Source organism: Diadema antillarum, unplaced genomic scaffold, assembly GCF_040938485.1.
Source record: "Diadema antillarum isolate AM-2024a unplaced genomic scaffold, OU_Dant_1.0 seq00000284_RagTag, whole genome shotgun sequence".
NCBI classification, from domain to species: Eukaryota; Metazoa; Echinodermata; class Echinoidea; order Diadematoida; family Diadematidae; genus Diadema; species Diadema antillarum.
Window position 1 is genome coordinate 142,238 of NW_027271312.1, and position 22,396 is coordinate 164,633.

General features: G+C 38.1%; 1 protein-coding gene across 6 annotated transcripts in view; it reads right to left on the reverse strand.

Moving 5' to 3' along the window:
- The window catches only part of LOC139729986 (uncharacterized), an 86,849-nt gene extending 64,935 nt beyond the window's left edge, over positions 1-21,914 (reverse strand). For all 6 annotated transcript variants that reach the window (XM_071640908.1, XM_071640905.1, XM_071640906.1 and 3 more), the window contains exons 1-2: positions 21,711-21,914; positions 20,266-20,646 (exon numbers count right to left, since the gene is read on the reverse strand). In XM_071640908.1, the coding sequence (XP_071497009.1) occupies positions 20,266-20,345 (80 nt within the window). In that variant the 5' untranslated portion in view covers positions 20,346-20,646; positions 21,711-21,914. The remainder of the gene's footprint in view (positions 1-20,265; positions 20,647-21,710) is intronic.
- Between the last annotated feature and the right edge of the window lie 482 nt (positions 21,915-22,396).

A 22,396-nucleotide genomic window follows, 5' to 3' on the forward strand; every position in this document is an offset into this window, starting at 1 on the left:
TCCAATTCACACACAACAGATATTGAAGGTTTTCAAAACATTTATTTTTGCAACCATTCACTCTTGAGTGTGGAAACAGAACAAATCATAAACTATTGTAATCTGCGTGGTAGTTAAACGCAATTATAAAATGGGTTCAAGAATGTAGCCAATAGGAAGCGCTGAAATGAGACACACCTCCTTCCTTTACTTCAGTACAATTGCACTGCCTGTAATCCTATGGTAGATTGCCGATCGTCTGTGCGCGCGGCGGCTCCTTTGATGAATTGCATGCATACGCGTACGCGCTGTCAATCCTGTAAACAACTTCTAGTTCGGGCTGCTGGCCGGCCGGCCTGTCTTCCCTTGTGCATAACATATAGTGGCGTACGTACGTATACTGTACCGTACTATACGTACACTTTGTACAGTACAGTAGACCAAGCGTTATGGGACCGGACGCGTACATGGAGTCACTTTGAAGAGCAAATCCAACGATTTAGCAGGTTAATTCTCACGCCGTTTTCAGAGTATGTTGTCTAGTAGGCCTATATGAGGAGTCTATATCAAGTCTTTAAGGTAAAGGGTGCATATTCTATGTAAAATAAGTAAGTTTTCATGCGGGTGTCCGGAAACCCAACCCCCCATTATACTTATACTGTATGTGCGGGACTTCCGCGAGTGCGACGTGCGTAAAAGTTCGGGACGAACATCTTCGGACGTCTTGACCCACAAAGGTACGTGAAAAACGCTGAAAAATGATGTTAGTTTTCGAATTTTCGACCCATTTTATAAAACAAATGATGCACAGGATTATTTCGTGGCGTTAGTGTAGGCGTAGCTCACTCTCGGGTATTTACAATGTAGTGCAACATGCACTCGGCTTCGCCTCGTGCATGTTTCACAATTGTAAATACCCTCGAGTGCACTACGCCTACACTAACGCACTCTATCCTGTGCATCATTTGTATAATATCAACCCACTCAATTCTTTCTCTCAAAATCTCATGATACTTTGCTTCACATGGTGCATGCACATAACACACATGCACAAAATACAAACACATTTATCAATGTCACGGTGCAACGTGCCCCATTGGGTCTGCACAATAGTGCGCAATAGGTAGTCTAGATTCTGGACTTTTTCTGTATCTCTATTGGAGCTGCTGAACCTATAGGACCTACACGTCAAGTCAAGTGATGGCGCAATCTCGCGAACTGGAGGAAAAAAAAAGAGAGTCCCGACCGATTCTATCAGTTGATGACTTTCCGTAAGAATTTTCAGGAAGTTTACGCATGAATTATAAGTGTGTGAACTTTTGACCTCAGCATCAGCTGAGAGCTATTGGTCTGGAATTTTTTTTCTCCACTTCTCAGGATTATATCATCACTTGACTTGATGCAAACAGGTTTATTAGCAACGGGAACATAAATATATCAAAAGAGTCCAAATTTGCGAAGTCGATACTACACATTATGGTGCTTGGGGTCCCACTCCAGATCCATGCTTTTATCAAAATTATCTTTTTTTTCGGGGGGGGGGGGGGGGGTGTGTGAACGGTGGCAAATAAAACTGATTTCTGCATTGCGATTCAAATTAAATAAATGAATTAACTTTTGTGTGTGAATGGGACTGATATGCAATCTTATTCTTCACTATCCATGCTTGCTGATGTTTGGTTGGTCATACATGTATCTTTATGCCTGTGAAAGTCATCAGCCTTCGTCACCTTTTCCGTCCAGGACGAAGATGGAAAATTCACACTGAAGTAGAAATGAATGAGAGTTTCATGTCTTACGGAACAGGTTATTAACTGGTATAAAAGGGGTATAGGCCTTCGACGTTTATCAAAGAGTCACATTGTACAGTTTCTCAAAACACATGGCTACTGTTCAGAGTGACATACTGCATACTTTCCACAAAATCATGCAAATGTCCTAGCAACAGATTACAGAAAAGATTGAATGATCAAATAAACTTCTGACACAAACAAATGCAATACAATTGAAGATTTTGTTCGCAAAAACCGATAAGTCCATATTTGCCAAATGGAGATATTTGTGATTAAAGGTCAGGCAAAATAAAGACAATAATAAGAAAATTTTTGCTTCTTTTGACCATAACTTCAAAGATGTACCTTTATAGGTAGTGACCAATATATCATTTAAAAGGTATTATTTTGTACTTTATGACAGAGACCTTACTTCAAAATCTTCAAAAATGGACATATCGGTTTTTGCGAACAAACTCTTCAATTGTATACGCATGGTTTGCCTTAATATCAAGTTTGTTGACTGTTTCATGCATACTAGAAGATATTATCACATTGTAATATGAGGAGAAAATCTGAATACCATTATCATGATGTTGATTTTAAAGCTTCTATCTCGCCTTTCCCAGCTTCCTTTGGCCTCCATGAAAAAAAAAAAAAAAAAAGAGAGAGAAAAAATAGCTTCAAAATCTATATCATGTCAACCCACTTCCAGCTGATAAAATCTCTTTGCATTTACAAATGCTTCTCACTTTACACAGGATTTTTTTACTTGCCTAGGGCCATGCACAACACTAGATAGCTTTGGTTTGCTGGCCACTTTGTGTGTGTGTGTGTGTGTGTGTGTGTGTGTGTGTGTGTGTTTGCGTGTCTGTGTGTGTCTGTGAGAGAGAGGAAAGGGAAGGGGGGGAAGAGAGAGAGGAGAGTTTCACACTTGCACATACTCGTTAATATCTCATATTTGAAATCCATTTGTGAACATTGAAATGAATCTTCTAACCGTCTGCTATCATACTGGCAAACATTCCACATACAACAGCTGCATCACAACCTCCACAGCTTGCCGAAATAAGACACACAACTTCTTATGTGTTTACACACAAGACTACTATCTTACTCTTCAACCTTATTTTACAAGGGTTCAATTTTCATGAAATTCGCGAATCACTGCTGGGCTGAAAAGTTAGCAACACACGAAAATATTGCCACCTGAGGCACTCAGTGGGGGAATGGACAGGCATCAATTGTGCACTTAGTATATACAGTCGTCTCAGTGTGAAATCACGAAAACAACATCTCGCAAAAATGTCTGTGACCTACTCATTCACAAAAATATATGTTTGAAAAAATAACAGCTTTTTCATACAACATTCACAAACATCATGCCAAAAGTGATTACAGGACAAGTTAAGTTTAGCCACCTCAATTGAGTGGTAATTTGATAGATGTAAAAACTGGTCTGAATCAGGCCATCTAGAAGTACTGGTAGCAACAAAAAAAAAAAAAATGATTGGAGGATACCTCAAACTGTGACAGACCAAACATAATTTAAAGGGAAGGTAAACCGAAAGAGCAATGTGGATTGAGTGAAAGCAGCAACATTAGTAGAACACATCCGTGAAAGTTTGAGGAGAATCGGACAATTGATGCAAAAGTTATGAATTTTTAAAGTTTTGGTGTTGGAACCGCTGGATGAGGAGACTACTAGAGGTTATGACGTATGAGAGGACAACAATACAAAGAAAATATAAAGGAAATTCAACAAAAATTCATTTTTCTAGCATTATGAAAGAGCACTTGACTAACCGCTTTCAGAAAGCAGGGGAAATGATTGCTACCCTTAACATATGCCAGTGTCAAGTTGACGGAATTCGTAATTTTCATGAAAAATGGATTTTTGTAGAATTTTCTTTATATTTTCTTTGAATTGTTGTCCACTCATACGTCATAACTTCTTGTAGTCTCCTCATCCAGCGGTTCCAACACCGAAACTTTAAAAATTCATAACTTTTGCATGGATTGTCCGATTTTCTTCAAACTTTCACTGATGCGTTCTACTAATGTTGCTGCTTTCACTCAATCCACATTGCTCTTAGGGTTTATCTTCCCTTTAAAAAGGCATTCTTGGAGAAACATGATTCATGTTTGCATTTAATTTATGATTTACGTTTCTAGACAAGTTTGAAAACAATTTCTTTTGCCAATCTGAAAGGGCTCTAATACCCCCTTTTTATACTGTGCATGACTCTTGCTCCTGATGCGAGATAATTTAGCTTGGGATATACGAGTTTTATACTGCCATTTTTTAACCCGCAAGCAGAATAGGGCCTACATGATACTTTCAGTTCAGGAGTCAATGACTTTAGCTCTAGCTAATAATCAAGATACTATTTAATACTGATGTTAACTTGGGCCTCAAGGGCTCAAGCGGACTTGAACTACCTCTGAGAGCAGGTTTACACTTCAGCTTGGGCTATTGTATTTTTCTTGACCTTTCATATTAAGAGTTAGCTCTCTTTGGGAGCGGACCTGAAGCGAGATATCTCCCAGTATGAATGGGGTATAAAACTGTTTGAGTGTGTGTGTTTGTGTGTGTGTGTGTGTGTGTGTGTGTGTGTGTGTGTGTGTGTGTGTGTGTTTGTACCATAGACAAGGGAAGCACTGAGGCTAGACAGACGACACTCAATAGAAATAATATATTAATCTTCTCTCCACTGCAGGATCAAGTGTCCCTCATCTGAGAGAATGTTAATGAGTCCCAAGAGTACCGTAACCAGTGCAGTAGGGTAGTAGTCCCTTTGCCACTGACCTCAGCTAATAAATGGATGGATACAGGCACTGACCACTTGCTATTCCATGACACAATAAAGGTCCACTACAGAAACCAGAAGTACAATGTAACATCGTAGGGATTTTTTTTTAGAGCCTCCTGTAAAAGTTTTACAGCCTCCTGGCAGTCACATATGGACATGTGATATTCATAATGTCGAGGAAAATTAATGAAATTTGGCAATTTTTTATTCTATGCCCATTGGAGATAATACAACTTGGAGTCTCTTCCCACTGGTTCCAGTTGTAGCACTACGTTTTGTCATCAACGGTTATACCATTTTTATTGCCTGAAAAATAAAAATTAAGATAAAGTATTTTCCAACACCAGTATGGTTTCCCTCACAAAGTATGTGAATGCCAGTATATATGCATACAAACACTGTATTTCATGACTATGGTTATGATATGCAGTGGAACCTCGTTGAGGCTAACAGTAACAACTAGTAATGGCCAGTATAAGGTACCATTTTGCTTTCCTACATCTTCAGGTCAATGATGTGTATCAAAAAGACACATGGCAACTGGTATGCCTCAGCCATAATACATGGTTCTCCCAATAGGTCTATGCAGTGTGATGACAGTTTCATATACTTGGCAAAATATTAAATTGACATGCTTGTCACATACTATTACTAGTATATGTCGAATGTTCACTTTCCTTGAACTAGGGATCACTGGATGAATGGCTATACAGCCTATTGTTTTTAAAGAGAGCAGGTATTGGGGATTTGAGGATTTTTACTGGATTTTTTACCCTTTTATGAGTCTATGCATTGAGTAATTTCAAAGATATTGAGAGAGAAAGTGAAATTTCAGTATTAAATAGTAAAATGTTAGCATTCTAACCTGGCCTTTGACCTATGAACTTTGACCCTAAAATCCCCAAGAGAATCACTGTCAGGTAGAACATGCATAAATACCAGGTACCGGTATGTACCAAGTTTCATGAGTTTCACAGTTGCTGGTTTGCTCAACTATAAAGCTATTGATCCAAAGATGATCGACAAGCTTTGGAACTCAGTACGAGCAAATTCCTAAAAATGTCTTGAGCAATGTTGGCGAAACAGTGGAACTGAAGACTATATAAAGACTTAATACGTTACTAGTAACGCAACTCTCACGGTGATCTATTCAGGACCAACAATTCAGTGCTGTCCAAACATTGAGCTTAAAAATATAAGTCTTACTGACCAGAGTGCACTCAGTCCCTTGTGCTGCATTTGATGCTGGATATTTAACATATTTGCCCGACATGCAAAGGAAACAGTAGTGACAGAGGGTCACATGATATTTATCATCCTTCCAATTAAAGTAGAAACAGTATGTGCATTGTCTAACTCTAATAACACCCAGATGATCCAATATGTGCTACTGTCACAGATAATTAGACAAATACAATACACACTTTCAACAACATAATTTCAAAGACAACACATAATACAAAACACCACAACAACCTCTATTAATATTATGCAAATAATGAAGCATTGAGATGACAAAGTTTCACCCATTACATTGATCACGGAGAATGATAGCTGTGAGTGACAGATGTCAAAAACAAATCAAGCCAATGTTAAACAGCATCCACAAATTTATTTTGAAGATTTTGATGGCTTTACTTCTTTGACATCATACCAGAAGAAAACCTCAACATGTCATATACTAAAGTACACTGGAATTGCTCGTTATGAAACAAAAAATGAATATCATTGATTTCCTGCCCGCCTCATTAACCCAGCAGCCTCTCTGGTATCCCCTCCCCCTCCCCCTTTGGGACCCACCCAACAATGGGAGCACACTCTTTTGTCCATTCAGGGCATACTACCAGTGAGTGCTGAAACCCAAAGAAAAACACACTTTACCTGCAGCATCCTATAAACATCTTTGAGCCGGGCAGTAGACGGGTAACTCTCCAAAGTTATATCCAAGCATTCCAATTGGTCCAATTTCTCCTCTCACAGTCAACTTTTTGGTAGAAAATGCTCATCAGGATGGACACTTTGTTACAACTTGAAAAAAAAGCAGCATGTGTGTATACTTTCCGCTCTCAGAGTCTCACCTCAGTTTGAAAAGTGCCTTCGTAAGAAAAATGCTGCAGAGTTTACTTTACTGTTCTACTGCCACCATCACTTCACTATAGGTGGGGCTTTCAGGTAGCTCAACGCACCCCACATCAACACAAAAGCTCAAGCCTTTTAAGTGATTTGACGTGGTGTGCATATAAGCAGTCATTCTTTTTTTGCCCTCTATTTCTCTTCTCCCTTTTTTTTTCTTGATTGGTGCTGCATAGCAAAGCGCCCCCGTAATTCACTTCCACTGGGATAAAAAGGACAAGGGGATGAGGAACAATAGGAATACATCAGTTTTTTGCTGTTGAATGCAAAGTTTGTTGCGGTGTGTTCGGGGATATCTGACATACCTCCCTGTACTCCGCTGGTCAGTAGAGGGTGACGGTAAAGTACACAGACAGTGATTTTAGCTCAATTAACTGGTAGCTCTCTCTCCAGTAGAGGGGCGTCAGTCAGCACCCATCCAGCATAATCTAAGGACTTCCGCTCTAAATCATTTTATCTGTTGTTGACAAATCTTGTTCAAAGTTGTTGTACCCATTAAGGGACTTTGTCATAATTCACTGACCAGGATAGTGAGATTGATATTCATCAATCATGGTAAGAATACAGAACCAGGAATTAGACTTAGCGTTGGAGCCTGACATAATGCATCGGGAATTAGAACATTAAGAATAGGAGGTTTCGGATAGAAGTGAAACATAATATACCAGTGCTTATCTGCAAGGCTTTCCACACGAAAGAGATCAGGGCAATTGGAAATCCTATTTGGGCAAGGACAAGTATATGTAGACACAGTTATGTATTTACAGTTGGCCAACATTGTGATTATAACTTCTTTTTTTTTCCTTTCAGAGAATGAGGCAAAATCATTGACATGAAAAACAATCATGTTGCCACACATTAACCCGTTGAGGACAAGTCCCGAGTATACTCAGGCAGGTGTCTACGGGAAAAGCATGCTCAGACAGCAAATTAAGACCATCTTCAACAGGTTAAAATCACATATGATCTTGTAACAATTGTCCACTTCATCAAAGTAATCAAAAGCAACCATTGCACTCTTTCTCTGCATCAGTCTTATTTCACAAACATTTTAATACCTGTTTTGATGCAAAAGGGAACAAAATGCACTTATTTCTCAAGATCAAGCAAACTTGAAATGACTAATTTTGAGCAGTAAACTGCTTTTAACTCAAAGGGACAAGTAATTTCACACATTTATAACCATGTGTATCTAGACTCACAATAGAGTCAAGTGTAAGACCAAAAACAAAGCCGAACAAAAAAGGACCACTGACAACAGTTAGCAGCAGTTTGATATAATTTTAATACTTCCTATTCCAGTGGCCGCATATTGCATTAACAGTTAACACCGCCTTTCGCTCGTACAGCTGTACCGCGACATTAGGCCCCTCTGTGAGCCCACTACACAAAGAGAGCACTTGTATCATGTATACACAGACTGTCAATTACAACCTAAAGTGTACAAAACGATGTATACAATGCAGTGTGAATGCAAATGTGTGTGACGGAGCATGAATAGGATTACACTGGCTGCTTCACATACCAAACTAGAAAAGCACTCTGAGAGCGCAGACCTCCGCCAAGCATGCAAATCATTTTCACCTCTGATGTTGTTCTTCCGTAGAGATATCAGTGATTTCCACCCATACGTACTTATAGCTTTGTGTGCTGAAAGTTGCCAGATTTCCCAATATAGAAGCCTTTGTTACGTCATAAACACTCAGCTGCACGGCGCGCCTCACCCCAGCAGAAACTTAAGTACGCACTTTAGTGCGCGCAGGCAAACCTCAAATGCGCGCAGACAAACCTCAAATACGCGCAGCCTGAACTCCCAAGTTCATTGACCCTACCTGCCAAAATATCACAAATCCTTCATAAATTCCCCCAAAATTCTTGGATCACTACCAAAAGTTAATCGTTTGGTACTTGTGTCATTCTCAACCTTTCCTGCAAGTTTCATCCCAATCCGTTCACTACTTTTTGAGTTATTTTGCACACGGACAAACTAACTAACGAACAAACCAACGTTAACGAAAACATAACCTCCTCCCTTGGCGGAGGTAACTAAGCTTTTCCACTATCCCAACAGTATGGAACTACTGTGCTTGGTCTCAATTGGTCTAGGAGTAATTTTTGTGTAAAGTGGTCCAGCTTGAATACCAAATCCTTGCATCAATAGATTGAGATCTTAATACTGCTTGATACCATGGCACAATACCACAATTGATAGATTGTGTCAGGTACATGTACACGTTTTGTGTACAAATACACTCTATTAGTCACATGATCATTCAAATATATAGCAAACATGATCCCTGCAACACGCCCACGGCGGAGCTGCTACCAATTTCAGCTGGTGGTTTTCAAGCGGTTTCCATGACAGGGTATCAATTGGCAGGTTCGCAATGCTGGGTGAGGGCAGAATCATGAAATTATCATATTATATTTACGGTCAATACCAATTACCATGAAAGAATGAATTATATGTACAACAGTGTGGTACATATCACAAATGATGGGAAAGTGCACTTGCACTTACACTTTCTGTCTAAAACTATGAAACCTGTATGAAATATTTCAGATGCATTCACACAGGCTTTCATTTTTCAGTAAACACACACACACACACACACACACACACACACACACACACACACACACAATTAACTGTTTTTGGAAATCGATTTTAGCAATGCAATGTGAAAACCATTAATTCTTACAGACACTCAAAAACAATTATCTCTCGTGACGCACATCGTTATGAAATAATCTATCCTGCTTTGTTCATTTTGTTTAAAACTCTCACGCAATAATTCATTTGCCCTGAGGGATGTGTGTGAATGGCATGTGACAAACCCATCATTTTTTTTTAATCCCATTATGCAACTTCCAACAATACAATGTAGGTCCGCACATTCTCAGATGCCCAGGGTCAGCATTTCTTTTTCCACCTAGGTATGGGCATGATGAGTGATTGTATGAAAAATGTCCACCAAATGCTGGAGCTCCCATCAGTTTTATACGCAGATGCCTTGTCGTCTGCTCACGCTTTAGACCTTTTTGTAATGGCACCCATGCCTTGCATGGTGAAACAGGAATTTCTGGTAGTAGGCCCTCTAGTGTTCATAGTATTATACTCTATTAGTATGCCAATACACTCATACAACAATTGGTAATGTCACTTGATTGTGCAAAGTACAAAGGGTTTATTATGACTTACTCTCTGGAGAAACTAATGTGTTTGTAGAGTGGGAAGTGGCCTTTATAAAAAAATGCAATTAAATAAGATAAAGAAATATTATCTATGAGCTCTGGTAGAGGTCATATTGCCTCTTCTCTCAGATTTCATGATTACTGAATTTGGAGTCTGCAGGGTTTCATGAGAGTGATAAAAGCAATAAAAATAAGGTCAGCATGATCATAAACATCTTTATTTCATTTCCTACCAAAAGGCTGGTACAGTGACAGTTTGTGATTTGCTTGGTAAGCAGTGATTTGTATACACACACACACACACACACACACACAAAATATGGTGTGTGTGTTTATGTTTATATCGTGTGTTTGTAAGATTGTGGGCCTGTGTGTGTAGGACAAGTAGGTGTGTGTTTTGTGTGAGAGTGTTTACAATGTGTATATGTGTTTACATGTTCTGGGAAAACATGCATACTGGTGCAACTTCATGGTTTAATGGGACTGACAAGTCTTTTAAATACATAATACTTGCCATACCACACATGCCTGATGGTTCTGGAAAAAGTTGTAATTTTCTTGGAAGTTACTCCCAAGTGGTTTAAAGAATGTACTGCCTACCAGAATATGTACTGTGTATACCTGATATCAACCACAGGAAAGTTCCTCACATGTACATATGTACCACATATCACGTCATCTTTTGCACTGCGCATTGGCTGGTGCTTGATTGTCAGGAATATAACGAAATATATGAAATTGATTGAATTCATAAACAAAATACTGTTTACATCCATGTAATTGTTCTTTCAAAAGATAAATCTTAAATTTACATGCTTTATGGTGGCTAGGAGGAAACATTTCAAAGAAATAAGAAAAATTATTTTGACTGAAATCACACATATATATAGCACAAGAAGAACATATTAAAAACATATATACATACATACACACACAAAAAACAAAACATGTGCAAAATTGGATTTAAAACAATGTATTCCATGGGCATGGCTATAGATCACCTTCATTCTGTAAAGGTTATCACCTAAATATTCCACTAAGAATTGAAAAATGTTACAGTATATTGAAACTGTAATACCATTTTTTAATCAAAGACATGTAACATACACATGTAGGACTCCCAACATGGTTTTTAATACTAACTTGTTCTAATTTTAATATCATATTCATTTATCAACCTGGCTCTCTCTCTCTCTCTCTCTCCCTTTGTATTTGTATAATTACTAAACATAATTTGCATGTAAACACACACTTATGTGTATATATAGGCCTAGTCTTCTTGTATAGTTATAAATCATCCTTCCATTTACATTGTATTACACTTTACAGCTGTTTACTATGCATGACACTTCAGCCTCACATTGCACAGTGACCAGCACTTATATCAAATAAAATCAGAGCTGTGTGCCTTTTCATTATATCCTGTTCAGCCTTTTGTCCACGCCCACCTGTTCCATGGCGAACCAATTGACACAAGAGGATGTCTGCCGCTAACACAAAGCCCCGAAGGCTGTAACCATAATAAAACGAATACCATCCCCTCCCAGTGCCATTGACTTTGGAGGCCCTAATATTATTTTTTCCCCTCGCGCGATGAGTCATCCAATTGGGATGGAATAGCATCGCTCCCTCCCTCGCTGAAGACGCATCGACTTTCTCTTTTCAGCACGAAGAAGAGTAATATTTATCCATGGCAACATCTTGCCCTGACACATCACATGCAATTTATCCCACTCCTGAGCAATAATTCAAGCCAATAGAGAATTCTGCTGTACACGTATCTTAGTGTGCATACGAAAAAGGTTCACTCTCCATACACTAACTTTCCGCACACAAATTTTCCAGGAAGAATGTTACCAAACAGGCCTTCATGGCAGCCTGTTGCACTCCAGTCAAATATTTACTCAAATACTATAAGAGCGCGTTTCTATGAATTCCACATATGGATATATCATTGAAAAAGCCACAGTAACGACAGGTTTGGGTTTTCTCACTCTTGCTCAAGGATGGTAGACACAGAAATCACACTAAAAAATGATAATAATAATTACAAAAAACTATGAGATCTTTATCTCTGGTACATGATGTTTTATGGTTACATGCTCACATCAAGGAGATGCTCACATCAGGGAGGTTCCCACTTCCCTGCTCACATACTCACACACGGCAAACACACACAGGAGATAGACTTTGAATTATGTCTTCCTCTTGATCATAGTGGGGGTTAATTGGTCTCAGTGGAGTACACTGGTTTACATGGCAACTGGCCAAGTAGAAGAAACTCGTTCGATTCCTGTCTGTGTTGAGATACAGTATGGCTTGAGCTGGAGTTTGAAGTTTATCATATATGGCAGTAATATTTACCACAACTGATTGTGATGAAAGGTACAAGATTTGCAACACACTGAGGCTGATTTTCATACCAAAAACAATGATTCTTTTATAACACAGGATACTGTAAAAGTGGCTATTTTTTTTTTTTTTCACTCGGCAGGGTAAGATGAATTATGTGTGCTTTTAATTTCACGGAATCAAGACATTTAGTTATTAGTGGAACACATGGCATGCATGCACAAATATTTGCATTTATAATGTTTTTATTTTTGCACTGATTCCTGGTCGCGAGAAATGCACAAAAATTTCCCCACCGCGAAAATGTCCACTTTTACGGTGGCCCTTTGGCACAGTTAGTGAGGTATTGTGAACAGCTATCACAGCCACTCCATATCAGTCTACTAATACTGCAAAGCAATATGAGTGTACACTAAACATATTTTCATCGGTGTAACTTTTGCCTGGTGACCAAGATTTGAGCCATTTTGTGCGTTTGAGCAGAATATGCGAAGTTGGCGCGCCGTTGACCGAGTCAGACGTGCGAATATGGCACAAAGAGTTAACACCCATCAACACTTTCGATTCCATTCTTGCGTCAATGATTTTAGTCCAGAGGTGGTGAACTTTACCCTCTTTCTCTCCCCTTAAATTATCTTTAAAAAGTTGCACTCAGTGATAGCTACAGGTTGTTAGTGTTGCTAAGTCAGACAAGCCTTGACTACACTTTCATGCTGACAAAAACAACTTAGATGATAAAGGCATGTAGTACTGCATGAAGTATGTCAGGATGCTAAAAAGTGGTCAATTACTACTGGTATTACATGATTTTTTTTTTTTTTGTCTACTAGGAAGAAAAAGGAAAGAGAGAGAGAAAGACTCAATGTGGTCTATAGAGTCTGGGCAAAGAGATGTAAATTCTATCGCTAGACAAGGACCTGTCCATGTCTCTACAAAGAGACTCCTGTGTTTGGGTAGGACCCTCCGCCCACTTTGTGCCATTGTTATGCACGTACGCCCCATTGTGTCTTGTTTCTTTGTCCAAACTACAATCCAGGTCACTACAAGCAAGCATCTTGGTTTCACCTTCTGTTCTCTTTTCTCAATAGGTACAAGATATTCTTTATGAATACTGAAGAACTGATACCAACAATAAAACACTTAACCACCATGTACAAGTGTACATGAAGAACAGTGATAAACACTGCTTTGTGTAGTTGTTATAGTTTTTTTTTCTGAATGTTATATGAAGGACATGTTCAATTGGAAGTTTTAATCAGAAACTGAAAGTATGAACACACCATTGGTGATTCAACGACTGTTTTTGAGGAGTATTTCCATTCTTGATACAAGGAGAAACATTCTGAAGATACATGGATGAGTACATACTTGAAATATATTTCTCCAACACAGTGGCACTGAACATATGTTTTTTCCTTCTGTTTATTAACCTAGCTATAGTTTTTTATGCCTTCTTTTGTGGTCAGCACATCTGCTTGAGAGCATTTTAGATACATGTAGATGTACATGTATTGAAACTAAATATCAATGAAAATGGATAACACATCCTTGTAAACCCTTTCACATCAAAACTATTTCTGTAAGAGGCTCTCATAATATTACATGGGGGGGGGGGGGGGGGGGGGGGGGGTGACATGATCGTACTATATTGAAAGACTATTACCACTACCAAGTTTAAGTGATACAATAATCCAAACCTCAAAAACTATCTTTCTTTTGAGCACTACAGCTGCATCACAAAAACTTTCACATCATAATCATATGCAACATAACAGTTCTAAACAAACTGCAAAGCATGCAATAGAAAAATCATACAAAATCATATACTCTTTTTGGCATATGAATGTGTACTTGGCACTTTCTTCTTTTTTTTTTGGGGGGGGGGGGAGGGGTCATCTCATTAACTTTGATTTTGAAAAGAAGAAATCAAAGTGATCCACTGATAAATCAAAGTTGTCAATAGCCGTGATGAACATTTTAAGCATACTTGCTTCCACTCCTTTTTTTTTCTTTTGTCACTCTAATTCATTCTCTACAAGATTTGTCTTTTATGTGGGCCTCTCTTTCCAAAAAACATAATGATTTTGAACAAACATTTTCATACAATGTATTATTCTGGGTTTTTTTTCCACTTTATGTTTCATATTTTGCATTACATTGATATGTTGTTTATTGTTGTATCTGAAAGAATATGTGATGTTGGAAATAGAATTTGATCTGAATTGAATCGGATTGAATTAAAAAAAAAAAGTTTTTAAGTCTGAGAGTATGAGTGTATCCATGGCAACATCCTGCCTGCCAATCACTATCCCACTTAAGCCTCTCAGGCCCGGCAACCGATAGTTCCCATCAACGATGCACACAGTATTGCAGTGACTGGTAATGCTAGGGTTATAGAGTTACATGTAGGCAGTCAACTGCTTTACTACAGTGTATGTTCCCTTCATTGAAGGTTTATTCCATCTAAAATACTCTGTCGCAACACGCTACACTGAACCTTACATGAGCTTGCGATAATTATGCAAGATTAATGGCTCTCAAGACAGGAAATCCATCAGTGTACATCAATTACTAATTCCCTGACATCCAGGCATTCACATATAGAGCAATTATGGTAATAACTGAAACCATTATGATTGATTACTCACTCTATCAAAAAAAAAAAAAAATTATACAGTTACGACATTTCAAGGCATGCATTTCCAGTAATCTATATTCCTATTCAAATGTTTAATCGATTGAATTTCTTGCATTGTGTTATTAAACACTATCTTCGACAAGAGTGTATACTGAGAGTCCTCCTAGGCAAAAATGAAACCTAAACAAGGCATTAAAAAAATGAATTAAATGCCAGCAATGTTGTGGGAATCTACAGACGTGACTCCTGATCATGGATTTCAATGGTATAATATATCTAGGCTCATATCTCCTAACACTGCTCTGGCAAACACTATGCAGTGTATGCAGTAGCGCTACGAAAAAAATAATGGCAAATATCTCGCAACATATTATTAATGCATGTGTGTGTGCTTCCATTGTATCATGTACACTTTGAAAATCATAAATGCAGATCTTCTCGACACCTGCAGCCTTCTGGACAAAACAGAGCATCAGGGCACCAAAATCCCCTGTTAGTACTGTGGTGGTGCTTGGAGACGGTTACCTGGTGGTTGCTATGGCTCTGATACTAGTCTGCTCCTACAGCTGTTTCATTGAAATAAAGATTGAGTGTCTTTTTTTTTTCTTCCTTTTTGTCCTTTATCTTTAGCTATAGCTGCATTAATACTATTATCTACCAGAACATGATGGTTGCTAGTATAAAATAACTTGCCCAATATTTAGGACACCAACCTAACTTTGCTCTATTTTCAGTGAGTGGAAATACAGACACAGTGAAGATGACTCATGTTGGGGCTGTATATTTACAATGCATCACAGGAAAGGGGAAGTCATAACAGAAATAAACGCCTTTTATGATTTGATCATCTGTTCCAGAATAATGCGGTAACTATACACAAAGGGAAGATCGTAACAATTATTGGAACTGAACACCTGTTTTCGGTGTTGTTTTGATTTTCACACAATATTTGTTTGGCTTATTCAGTTGAAATTTCATCTCTTTTACCTCTACAACTTCATTTTAGGCAGCTGTATACAAATAATTATGTTGGGGAATCATCACAATTACTTGGTTTTGTAGAAATTTGAATAAACAAGACAAAAATAAATGACAACTGATATTGACTCTTCACTTCAGCTCTCTGGATTTTCATGATATCTTCTCATAGCCTAGGATACCCATTGTAACTTCTTCATGTGCCTAGGAAAACCTGCTTAACTTTACAAGCTTTGGAACTCAATAATCCATTCAAACTTGGATTACTCGCAGATTAGCAAGCCCACTCATGTGTAGCATTGTACTGTGCTTCAGTTCAAAAGGAAGACCATGTTGTCATAATAGGGATTAGGGAGATTAGGTAAGCTTCATTCATTGTCAGCTTGTTACCAGACATCTGAGCTAATTGGCAAAATAAGAACTCTAGCTTGCATGCCAAGCAGTAAACAAAGCATAGTAATCAACAAAAACTGGTAAATTATCCCTTCTGGTTTAGAAGAACACTGAGAACATGATTTGTGGATGCATAGCATGTCACGGTTCCCTTGAAATATGAGTACAAGATAAGCATACTATTGTTTCTGTGTGATATGTTATGATGTTGATGTCAGTGACTAGTGATGTTTATCATCATTTTAAGTAAAAACAACATTGAACATAAAACGTGGCATCCTTCTGGATACATAACCAACTCCAGAATACTGTAAAACGAGGAATGTTCGCGTGCATTTTAATTTCACGAATTTCGCGAGCGCCAAGATTCGCGAAATTAAAATGCACGTGAATATTCTTGTCTACACTATATGCATTGAATGCCAGTGGCATTTCGCAAAAATTTCATGCCGCAAAAAACGCCGTCGGCTCCAATTCGCGAAAAATTCATGCCGCGAATATATCATGTTTTACAGTATCAGGTACAGATGAAAACCACAAACATGAAATGGAATGCAAATTCCTCTGCATATATACATTCATGTATTGTTGTGAGAGTCTCTCTTTGATGAGGATACAATGCTGCTTATGATCATAGTGATAGTGATCATAATGCTGATAATAATGAATTGATAATAATTTGATGATAATGATGATGATGAGAATGATGGTAGTGATGATGAAACGATAATGTATGAAGACCAAAAAAAAAAAAAATGGGCCCAAAAAGTTGCATAAATTTGACTACAGCTGCATGGTGTCACTTCAGGCAACAATAAGAATATCTTTCAGAGTACAATGTATTCTGAGAAATTATTACATATCTCATCCTTTTCGCTTTACAAATGAAGCAAGAACAAGAATAAAATTTATGGCAAACAAGTCCCTTACAATGATAGCAGGGAAATCAATTAAAAACAACTGAAAAAAAATGGTGAAAATACAGAAAATTTCCTGCTTGATCAGCCTGGGAATTTGATTAGATCATCTCATTGAGGCAGCTCAGTCACTTGTTCACTTTAGTCAACAAAGAGGAGATAATTAATGTAAACAGTACACGCATTGTACGTTTGAGTGACCTTGTGTAACAATGGACTTAACTCTACACTGCTTGAGGATACAGCATGTACAGTCTTGGTGTGCATACTCTCATTAAATATAGACACTGAAAATCTATTGATGGTGTCATTGTCAGCTCTGTGAATAAAGAGGAAAGAGTCATGCCTAGTGCACACTTCCAATAACTGATCATAGACCAAAGCACTGCTTATTATTGAGGGAGGAACAAAGAGATCTTAAGAGTTGTGTAACTTGGTTAGAACTGATGCTCCAGATGAGGGTTTTCATATTTTTGTGAAATGTTCATGCTTTCATTATTGTGCCATCTTGCTAGATACAATTTACATCAATACCTTTGTGTCTCCCTGTTACAGTAACATGCCAACAAGCAGGCCTACTGTTGACTTTTACTCATGCATGCTTAAGTACTGCTCCAGTGTCTCTGAGCTTGCCCATTTCACCCAAATTGCAAGAAAATATAGGGGAATTTTAGAAACTACAGATTCAAGAAGGCATAAAAGTAAAGTAAAACAAAGAAAAATTCTTATCATCTAAAACAAAATGACACACAAACCTTTTCTTGTGGAAGAAAAAAGAAAGAAAAGAAAACACACTCTCACATTATAGAATTAACTATAAAGTCCAGTCATTAGCGATGATCTTGGAATGATACATTTTCAGATGTTGTCCTGATTCTAGCAACACTCATTGGTTTAAATAGTTTTGGTTTTTTTTATCAAACTAGGACCAGTACCATTGTTGATTGTCTTTTCAGGTTGCAGTTGAACAAGCAACATATCAATGAAGAATGTGTGATGTGGTCATGTGATTTAATCAAATATTCATCTAAATCTTATTCTGATGTTGTGGTGAAAAACTGTCACAGACTCACGGCCCTGTAGGTAATTAGACTATACAAGTGTATCATTTTCCATAAACTTGCTCATGAATGCAGAAATATAGTGTTGTAATGAGGGACTTTCTTTCGCAGTCTTCAATTCGCATTGTCTATTCTGATTCATTTTCAGTAGATCACTGAAACTGCTTGTATGAAATACAAACCAGAATACATAAATCATAATATATCTAACTCCACAAAATATTCCCTGAGCCTCACAAATGTTTGAAACACAGGTGTATGAGAGCTGAAGATGAGGTGATAGAAAATCAGACCTCAGCGGTCCCAGCAGGGAGAATGCGTCTTGGAATTCCCCGTAGGTAACGCCCTCGCGAACACAGATGGCCTACACATTAGCCAAACTTTGCTACAAATGAAAACTCCAGCATACAATGAGCAGAAGGTCATGTGTCAATTGACTTGTGTACAGGCTCGCTCTATGAGATGAACTTTGAATCAAACAAAAAGAGAGAATAAAAACAGCCTCGCAAATTACATTTTCAGACTTTGCCCGTTTACCTCAGGCAAAGAGATCATTAAAGAGTGTACTGTACATAACGCAATTATTCATGTTAGCTACATAAAGTGTTTATGGGCCAGTAGCTCTGTGCTATGCAGTCTCTCTGCAAAAAACTAACTTTTATCATTGTGCTCTGGAGAATGCAATAGAATACAAATGATTTGTTTACTTGTTCAATTTTCTCTGCCTGTGTCAAATAGAGTGATATTGAGCATATTCATCTGATGTAAAGAAATTACTGTCATGCACACTTGTACGTACATCATCTAGTCTCTGTGCCAAGGCATTTACAAACAATTTAAAATATATGTGGTGTGAAATCGGTATTTTGAATAATTCAAAGTGCCAATGTTGAAAGTGTGATGAAAGACTTCAGAAATATATCCAAACAAACATAATCTGAGAACTTCCTATTTACCTGGAGTGCTCAGGGAAAAATATTATTTTTTAGAAGAAACCTATACGTGTCACTCAAATTTAGATGAAATCTTTTTGGACCAAAGTTTTGCCTTCCAATCTTTTGTTATTCCTCTTGGACTTTCTAGAATATCTTTACTGTGTGCACAATAAAATTTTGCTCAAAAACATTTAATATTTTCATAAATGCAAGATTACTGTGTGCATTTAAATGATGCCTTTGATACCTCAATGTACTTATACTCTCAAGATCTGGTTTTCTAATAATCTCTTCTTCTTTTCTGTTCTCTTCTTGTGACTCTGCCATATTAAGTTCACGGCCAGCAACAACAAACAATGGAAAGGGGCGTGTCTTTGTGCACAAATGTAAACGCTGCTCTCCTCTCATGTCACATAAACAGGTGGATGGGAATTGAAAATGACAAGAAAGAGTCATGAGTCACTGTTCAGGAAAAGGTTAAGTATGATGCTGTCAATTTTTTACCCTGAGATGTTCTTCTAGACAGAAATCAATGGAAAGTTCTGTGGTTCTGCATCACAGATAAGAGTTAATTGAAGGAATAAGAAGATCAGGGGCCATGAAAACAGAGAATTTCTGGCCTCAGTTTCTAATCAAGTGAAAATAATGAGAATAACACCATCAGGGTAAAACAAAGTAAAACAGTACGACATGAATAATAAAAAAAAATGAATACATTAATTCTGTGCACATGATGATTTTGAATAAAGGGGTCTATGTTGGTGCAAATGCAACCCCCCTTCAGACCCTTCAAAAAAAGTTTTACTCGCATGCGCGCGGGTAAGAGGTCTTTTTTTTTTCCTTCAATTTTTTTTTTTTTTTGCTTGTTAGCTGATGAAAACCAGAAGTGGAACCAGTATATAAATGCATCCCCCCCCCCCTTTGAAAAAAGCTGGTGGCACCCCTGTTACTGCAGCTTAAACATTTTGGAAACATATATATGTATGTCAAGTTCCTCTTTAGATATGACTGTGGCTGTGAGCAAAAATTCATTCGGCCTTTTGGAATGACGGCAGCAAGGCAAATGCATGACAGAAAAATCTGTGTCTGGAATACTCACTTTCCCGATACTTGAAATGACATCCGATTCATGTCCTCCGTCTCGCTCCCCTTGCCCCCCTGATGGGCCCACTTCAGCATGCAAGAAACGTTTCCTGGTAATGTCAAAAGCAGATACTCCGTAGTTGGGCTGTTCCGCCCGCTGGCCTGAGCTGTGCAGAGCGTTTCCCTCCAGACTCCAGGCGATGTGTTCTCCAAATCCTCCTCTCTCGTCTGTAGTGCTTTTGGAACAGATCGCAGTCAAGACAGAATTGGTGACCGGACGTCGCAGCTATCACAGAAATGACAAGCTCCTTTGGGTTTTTAAGTATCGCTTCGACAGGTGGCTTTTACAGTGCACTCATCCATGGCGTCAACAAACTTTTCAGCTGAAATTTGCAGGCTGTAAAATTAGATTAAAGAAACAGTTATGTTAGCACATATTCGACACCATCCATGAGAGAAAGCACACTGATCTACATTCTTGATGCAAACAAATAATGTACTTCTCTTAATTGATCTGGCCGAGCAAGTATTTATCCCTACACATGGTCAAATATAGGCCTGTTGATATTCATTAGTTTGTAATCAAGCCTACATGCAGGTATTGGGTATTAAATTATCTGTGTCAATGCATTTCTCGATGATAAGCTATAGATTCTTAGTATGCTCTATGCAAACCAATTAAACAAATTATACAGTAACTATCTCCTCTAATCAAGTTGAAAAAAAAAATGAATTCAATATATCCATTGAGCACAATGCATCTCATATAGTTGTGGCAGAAAGCCATTAAAAGAAAAGTAAACAACACTGTACATGTATTTAACTGCTACAAAACAACTGTGAATTAAAAATCATCTTAATAATCAAATTACATTAAATCACAGAAACATGCATCCAAGATTACAGAACACACAAACTTGTATTTCTCCAAAAAAAAAAAACACTGATTCACACCAAACAAAATATAAAATAATCATTGAAATAAATTTTAATGATGCTAAAATTTTATTTTTATCATGATAGGCCGAATCATAGTTTCAAATGGTAGCCTATGTGTGTGCATGATTTGACAGCATAGGTCAGGGTCGAAAATTCAAATATCACCTCGAGTGGAAAGGTAGCAACAAATTTACTCATTCATTCCCATATAAATACGAGATGAGTTCAACAGGTGCACACGTTCACATTGTGCAACAGATGCCGTTAGCAAGCAGACAACACCATTGAAGTTCACTCGCCCAAGAGCCCACGGACCAGGTAGGCGGTACCGCGACCGTGCACTCCAGCATCCATCCCTCCACCCCCATCACCGTACCCGTATCCGTATCACTCCAAGCTCGCTAATTTTCTTCCCCAACCAATCCCTTCTCGCTAACTGACAACTAAAATATCGAATAGCTAGGCAGAACATATCCGATTACATCAAAGTAATGGCAAATGATGAAGGATCGCAAAATTTACCTTATGATGAGATGACGAGAGCTAAAACATCTAAGAAGATGAATGAATGGGAACGAAGTGGTTTATCTCTGTTGACGATCGCATTTACCGTTAAAAATAACGTGCACGCGCAGGTTGGGTGAATCCCGTATGTTCATTGTACCGTGCCCTAACGTTCGCATCACCGTTGCATGGTAGTGGTGTTCCTTCACACACACATAATGAAGTTGCCGTGACTAACCGATGAAGATGTGAAGAAAAGAATGAATCAAGGCCGCGCCGGTTGGAAGCTACCAACGCCCAGTCAACGATGAGTGCAGTGGACGAGTGAAAATCGATTCCGCGAATAAAAGAATTGTCTCTTCAGGGGACATGTTCCTGGTTCCAACCGCTTCTAGACAAAAGCGGGAGCGTTTGAAACTTGAAAGATTCAAGTGTAAAAATGTAAGCTACATTATACATACAGGCAAGATAGAACTTATTTACACTAAGAGATGACACATACAAGTAAATAAATGATTGCGTGTCGATTCGTGTTGTCGTCTGTGACTAATAGTAATTTCTTGATCCCCGTATGATTTTTTTTTGGTGGTGGTTTTGTTTTGTATATTCCCTTCAGTTTTCACGTAACCATCTGCATGTCCTCTACCTTTTTTAAACCAGTTGAAATCATTGGATTCTTTATAATCCATGTCTTGTGGTATTTC